The 7,669-nt window shown below is 36.9% G+C and overlaps 1 protein-coding gene across 1 annotated transcript in view; it reads right to left on the bottom strand.

The window, feature by feature from the left end:
• Positions 1-3,661, bottom strand: part of LOC110464618 (heat shock 70 kDa protein 12A-like) — a 15,133-nt gene extending 11,472 nt beyond the window's left edge. Inside the window, exon 1 of the mRNA XM_021519936.1 lies at positions 3,057-3,661. Within this exon, the coding sequence (XP_021375611.1) occupies positions 3,057-3,470 (414 nt within the window). The 5' untranslated portion in view covers positions 3,471-3,661. The remainder of the gene's footprint in view (positions 1-3,056) is intronic.
• Positions 3,662-7,669: the final 4,008 nt, after the last annotated feature.

The following is a 7,669-nucleotide window of genomic DNA, read 5'->3' as shown; positions in this document are numbered from 1 at the left end:
TCAGTATAGCATATGTACATGAGTGTTGTGACCCGTATCAGTATAGCATATGTACATGTGTGCTGTGACTCAAATCAGTATAGCATATGTGCATGTGTGATGTGACCCATTTCAGTATAGCATATGTACATGAGTGGTGTGACCAATATCAGTATAGCATATGTACATGAGTAATGTGACCAATATCAGTATAGCATATGTACATGTGTGGTAAGACCCATATCAGTATAGCATATGGACATGTGGGCTGGGACTCATATCAGTATAGCATATGTACATGAGTGGTGTGACCAATATCAGTATAGCATATGTACATGTGTGATGGGACCCATATCAGTATATTATATGTACATGTGTGGTGTGACTCATATCAGAATAGCATATGTACATGTGTGGTGTCACTCACATCAGTATAGCATATGTGCATGTGTGATGTGACCCATTTCAGTATAGCATATGTACATGAGTAATGTGACCAATATCAGTATAGCATATGTACATGTGTGCTGTGACTCATATCAGTATAGCATATGTGCATGTGTGCTGTGACTCATACAAATGTATCAGTTTAGCTGCACAGGGACATGAGAATTTGTTACAGCTTTATTTGGACCTAAACTAAGGTGTTCAAAGTAATTTTACATGTTTTAGGGGTTTAGATCGACATTTGTTTAATTTCCATTGGAAGTAATTCAATTTGGGTTAGCATTATCAGTATTGGATAGCAGTTTGATGGTATGCACATATCAGCCCTGACTGACCCCCAGGGGCTGATGGTTGGGGCCAAAAAGGGTTGAAATGACTGAAATTTTAAAGATCTTCTTGTCAAAGACCCAGATATGGTAGAATCAAACACTCTTCATAGATGGAAGGGTCTTAAGGTTTATGACCCTAGGGTCTCATGTTTACCCCCTGGGGAAGGGGGGGGGGCAAAATTTATTATGGTTTATAATGGCAAATGATACTTTGAATATTACATGTTAATAAAATGATTGGAATTATAACCCTGAGTTGACAGTTTGATACTTTGGAAATTTTGAGCCAGCCCTACCCACAAGGGCTGTAGGGCCCATGAGGCCCAAAGGAGTCAGTGTGCTAAAATTTCTTCATTTTCCTTGTTTAGAATCAGAGGTGCTAGTTTCAAATACTTTTTAGTCTTAAATCTGTATGCTAGATATTGAAAAAGGTGGTTTTATTGTTTTTTGTCACTTTGTATAATATTTCTGTTCGTGTTAAAAACAAAATCAACTCTCTGTATGTATATATCTGGTGACCGTTAAGGCCCATGGGCCTCTTGTTTTAATACCAATGAGGTTGAGGTCAGCGCGTGCTGAAACATGCAGTGTTGGTTGGTTTCCTCCTTTTTTAAGTCACCTTAAATTTCTTAGGTGATCTATTACGATCGCCTTGTGTCCGTCGTCGTGCGTCCGCAAACAATTTACATTTTCAACTTCTTCCCCAAAACCCCAGAACCAATTTCAATGAAACTTTGCAGAAACTTTTCATGGCCATAGTTCAACCAAAATTGTGAATTATATGGTCCCCAGCCTCCCAGGGGCCCGAGGGGCGGGGCCAAAAAGGGTAAAATTGACTGAAATTTCAAAAATCTTCTTCTCAAGATCAAGATATGGTAGAATCAGATACTCTTCATAGATGGAAGGGTCTTAAGGTGCTTTACCAAAATTGTGAATTTCGTGACCCTGGGGTCTCATGTTTCCCCCTGGGAGGGGGTAAACTTTACTTTAGTGTATATAGGGAAATCACATTTTAGACCAACATTGGTTAAATTTCCATTGGAAGTAATTCAATTTAGGTTAGCATTATCGGTATTGAATAACAGTTTGATGGTATGCCCCTATCAGCCCTGAGTGACCCCCAGGGGTTGATGGGTGGGGCCAAAAAGGGTCGAATTGACTGAAATTTCAAAAATCTTCTACTCAAGACCCAGATATGGTAGAATCAAATACTCTTCATATATGGAAGGGTTTTAAGGTGCTCTACCAAAATTGTGAATTGTATGACCCTAGGGTCTCAAGGTAGGGGGTGGGTGGGGCAAAATCTATTATTGTTTATATTGGCAAATGATACTTTGGATATTACATGTTGATAACTTGATTGGAATTATAACCCTGAGTTGACAGTTTGATACTTTGAAAATTTTGAGCCAGCCCTACCCCCCAAAGGTAGTAGTGCGGGGCCCAAAGAGTCAGTGTGCTAAAATTTCTTCATTTTCCTTGTTTAGAATCAGAGGTGCTAGTTTCAAATACGTTTTAGTCTTAAATCTGTATGCTAGATATTGAATAAGGTGGTTTTATTGTTTTTGTCACTTTGAATAATGTGTCTGCCCATGTTTTAAAAACAAAAATCAACTACCTGTATAAATATATCAGAAATCAGGGGATAGTTAAGGCCCTTCGGCCTCTTGTTTCTTATTTTTTCTGGTTGTGAAATATGTGCGATGAGTTTGAAACCCAGAATAAATCTTCGAGTTTCAATCGGAAGTTCAGTCGAAAGTTATTGTTTATCACAAACATAAAAGAAATGTTAGTTCATTTGTACTGTATCATATGGCATTAGTATTCTGTTTCCTTAGCATTTGTACTGTATTGTATGGCATTAGTATTCTGTTTCCTTAGCATTTGTACTGTATTGTATGGCATTAGTATTCTGTTTCCTTAGCATTTGTACTGTATTGTATGGCATTAGTATTCTGTTTCCTTAGCATTTGTACTGTATTGTATGGCATTAGTATTCTGTTTCCTTAGCATTTGTACTGTATTGTATGGCATTAGTATTCTGTTTCCTTAGCATTTGTACTGTATTGTATGGCATTAGTATTCTGTTTCCTTAGCATTTGTACTGTATTGTATGACATTAGTATTCTGTTTCCTTAGCATTTGTATCTGTATTGTATTTGAATTGTAGTTGTAAGTGTACGTTATATTTAAGATATATATGTATGTGCATTGTACTACAATGTATCATCTATGAATTATAGATCAAATACAATTCAAATCATTGTAGTTACATCTTAATATAAAACAAGGTAACGTTACCAGTCTGTCGTGAAGCTTCATCTTGAACCTCCTGAAACAATGCCACTCTTTCTGTTGTTTTTCTTGGATCAGATCCGCGTACTTCTCCTCAGCCTCGTACCCGAAGGAGTGGAAGGTCATTTCTGGGTCAAACAGGGCGGTGGTAGGGGCCTTGGCCGACAGGAGCGCCCCCACGTTGGATGACCATCTGTTACTGAATATCTCCCGGGCCCCAGCTGACTTTTCATACTCGCTCCTGAAGGTGAAAGCGTATCCGGAGTACGTCGTGCCGAAGTCTATGGCAGCCACGATCGGTTTGTCGGTTCCCGAGGAGGAACGGCGTCGAGTCCCGGCTACATCCTCTCCCCCTGGGATAACACCTTCAGAGGTCTCAATTTGTTCCTCAACTCTCTCGTCCGCCATATTTTCTGACATTTAGATAGCACGTTACGGATCGATAGTTTATATTTTCAACACACGTCATGAGGTCTTTCGGTTTGTACAATATCCACACGTCGCAGTAAAGACCCGGAAGATAATAACAGTACCTTTGTCATCAGAGCAAGTTACCTCAACCGATAGTTAAAGAGTATGTGTGTATATACAGTACACACCTTGGTACGTGTAGAGGCGTCTATATATAGTGTCTGCGGATCAACGACAAGCCAAGCTAACATTTAAAACTTAATAGAGATATATCTTATATACTTTTGGATAACTTTTATACACTTCTTACAGAGACGTATAAAATATACGTCTCTACTTAAAGATGTATATACAAAAATGTATATGTTTAAAGTAAATGTAGTAGCATAAGTGCATGTAGTAGTGTTATGATTAGTTAGTATGATGATATAACGTTAGTAGTATATATAGCAGTAATATAATCAAAGAGATACTCCAAGGCAAGCTGTATGGTCCATAAAGCCGTTAAAGACACGTCAACAGCTTGAAAATGTACTGTAAGGTAATGCACGCGGTTAAACACGACGTTTTATAAATCCACTCTCATCTTGATAATATACATGTACTCTTTATAAGTCGTAATGTTAATGTTAGTGACACAATGGAAAGCACACCGTCACCTACTTCCTAACTTACGGAAGTCAATGGATAAGTAACGTCGATTAAAACACGTCGTTATTTAAATAACCTACTCCAAGGTCAGTTGGTATGTTAATAACGTTGATAAACACATTCAGATTAGCCGTAAGGTAAATGACGCCGATTAAAACACGTCGTCAGCTCGATAACCTACTCCAATGTACGCATTTATGTTAATAACGTTGATAAACACATTCAGATTAGCCGTAAGGTAAATGACGCCGATTAAAACACGTCGTTATTTAAATAACCTACTCCAATGTACGCATTTATGTTAATAACGTTGATAAACACATTCAGGTAAGCCGTAAGGTTAATGACGTCGATTAAAACGCGTCGTCAGTTTAACAAATAATGTACTCTTGAGTAAGCTGTTAGGACAATAACGTCAACTTGAAATTGTACTTGATGTAAGCCGAAAAGTACGTCGCTATGTAAGCGTATTCTTTGATGCGAGGTGAACTTACTTTTAAGTTGCGTTCAGTTTTGTGAAGCCTTGTGATTTGTTCAGTATGATGTCATGTTGTCGGTGTGTGTCCCATTAACAGAACATTCATTGATTAAGTTTTTACTTATTTTGTGTGTTCCTTTTCAATGTTTATTTATTTGTTATAAAAAAAAAAAGACAAGAGTTTCTTCGAATTCCCTACCGCTTTCTCCTCTTCAGAGGTTCATCGCGGGAATCTCTGATTTGTGTACGTTTTGGTGGAATAGTACTGTTTTCTTTCCAATATTTAGATAGGTGATGTTATGATAAGAGCTAAATATGCATATTTTAGTATCCATGTATTGCTTATATTCAATGACCCACATACAAGTAAATCTGTACAGCTAGGTAGGACAAGTGAATATATAATGTACAGGTAAAACGATTTATAAGACAATAACAAAATTCTACCGTGCGTTGGTCTGACAAAAGTGGGCAAATTGCAATTGGCAAACAGCCAAGGAAGTTTGTGTATCTACTGTATAGTTTATTTGAGTCTCACCCTCATATACATATATAAGTATTATGTTATTTGCCTTCAAGTTACTGTGAAACAATAAATGAGCATTAAAATTAATTAATTGAATTTGATCTCTTGTTGAGACAAACAACTCAACAAGGAAGTATAGGTTCAAAGAGATATTTATTTAGGGTTTAAATTTTAATTCACATTATCATATAATAAGTTCAGCACGAAAGGTCACAAACATGAGATATAAAGGTTCTTCAAAGTTTCAAACCATGACAAACAATATATAAAAATTCCTAAGAAAAACAAAAAATGGGCCCTGAAATATGTTAGCAGTAATGTGGTTGGAAAATTAAATGAGGGGCAATTGTAATTGGCAAGGTGTTGCCGAGTGAAAAGTATATGTACATTCAAGGGGCCAAATCTGTGATTCCAGATGTAATTTAGTCAGAGTATACTGCTGAGCTAAAAGGGAAATTCCCTCCAGACATTTAGCTAGAATACATATCCATTATAAAATGTAAAAAAAACCTGACTGTTTATTCATGGTTAGATCGAAGACTAATCTTTTCCGTCCAACAGAACAAATGGTTAGATTTTCTTTAAAAATATTTGACCCATGTCACTTTACCCCTTTTTTTGCTGAAAGGGAAGTAACTTCTAAAAGCTGGACATGTTAGCAAGCTACCTGGCTACCGATCATGAAACAAATTTGTTCTAATGAATGACCTTGACCCACTATATGTCGAAACTGTTAAAACCATTAAGTAACTTCTTCTGAAGACCCTAGGGACTAAGGTGGTGACTGACCCAGTATCATGCTGTGATTGAAGGCTATCATATTCAAATCAATAAACTTGGTCCACTTTCAAGGTTGCAGGTATCAAATTTGTGAAAACCTTACAATGACATCTGATAGATGTATGGTTATATTAAGCATGTAGATTCATGGTGTAAAGTTACATGAAGCAGTCTGTATGAACGCTTTAGACTAACCAACTTTGGAGGAATAATCGGTTAAATTAGTTAAAATCTTCCGACATTGATTCATAAGGTATAGAGTAATTATGTCATGCTACTTGGACAACGAAACCATCTGTGAAGGCAACAAATGGGAAACAAATTACATGTGAGTGATACAGATCCTATGATTGGAGACTTGATCACTGTGGCATTGAAAGTAGTTCATTCATGTTTTAATGCAGCTGTTGCATGTCTCCATGCCATATCTCCTCACCTTGTTGAAGAAGTTAATCGAATGCTATTTCAACAATGGAAATGTTTCAAGAAGTGGTGTTACAGTCCTATAGTATGCATTGTTATTGCTGAGTACCAGTACCATAAAGTATTGTAGGTGAAGAAGCAGATCCAAGACCATAATTTTCAAGTCTTTCACATCTCAAGTTAATTTGTTACAGAGCTGGGCACATGCACTTCTGATTGGAGTCAAACCTCGGACACATACCTAATACCTATGCATACCTAACATTCTAACACCTGTCAAATATCCTACACTTACCTAAACTCCTACACCTACCAAATATCGTACACCTACCTAACATCCTACACATACGTAACATCCTATGCCTACCTAACATCCTACACTATCCTAACACCTACCTAAGATTCTATACCTACCTAACATCCTGCACCTACCTAAAATCCTACACCTACCAAATAGCCTACACCTACCTAACATCCTACACCTACCTAATATCCTATGCCTACCTAACATCCTACACTATCCTAATACCTATCCAAGATCCTATACCTACCTTACATCCTATGCCTACCTAACATCCTATACCTACCTAACATCCTACACCTACCTAACATCCTATGCCTACTTAACATCCTACACCTACCTTACATCCTTCACCTACCTAACATCCTACACCTACCTAACACCCTATACCTAACATCCTTCACCTACCTAACACCCTATACCTAACATCCTACGGCTACCTAACATATACCTACCTAACATCCTACACCTACTTAACATCATAGTCCATCTTACGTCCTACGGTCTGTTTACATGTATAATTATATGAAACAACACCTTCAAAATATGCTGGCACTTGAGAACACCCATACCAGGCAAGGAGATAATCTTTCATTTTTATTTTTACTTTTTCTTTAATGATTTAAAAGATTTTATGAAATCATGTGTGTCTAATATAAACAACCAGCTAGAGGAAGAATTACGTGTATATTTGAAGCTTTATGCTGATGACACTTTACTAATTAATATCAGACATGAAAAAGGATTTACAAAAGCTATCAGCAATACTAAAATCATGGTATTTGATAGAAAAAGAATTCTTGATGACCTTATTTTTACATATAACGTACTGTTATAGGAATAGCTAAGGATTTCAAACATCTTGGGGTTTATTTTTATAAAACTGGTTTGACACAATTTGATATTAAACAACTGGATGATAAGGGTGTAAAAGCAATGTATGGTGCCATTTCCAAATGTAGGAATCATAATTTTGTCAATAGATTGTCAACCAGACATATTTGACAAAGCCATCAAACCTATTGTTTTATATGTGAAGTTTGGGGTTC

The sequence above is a fragment of the Mizuhopecten yessoensis genome, unplaced genomic scaffold, assembly GCF_002113885.1.
Source record: "Mizuhopecten yessoensis strain PY_sf001 unplaced genomic scaffold, ASM211388v2 scaffold11015, whole genome shotgun sequence".
Classification (NCBI taxonomy): Eukaryota; Metazoa; Mollusca; class Bivalvia; order Pectinida; family Pectinidae; genus Mizuhopecten; species Mizuhopecten yessoensis.
The sequence above is the reverse complement of the archived record's forward strand: the minus strand, read 5'-3'. Positions and strand labels throughout refer to the sequence as shown.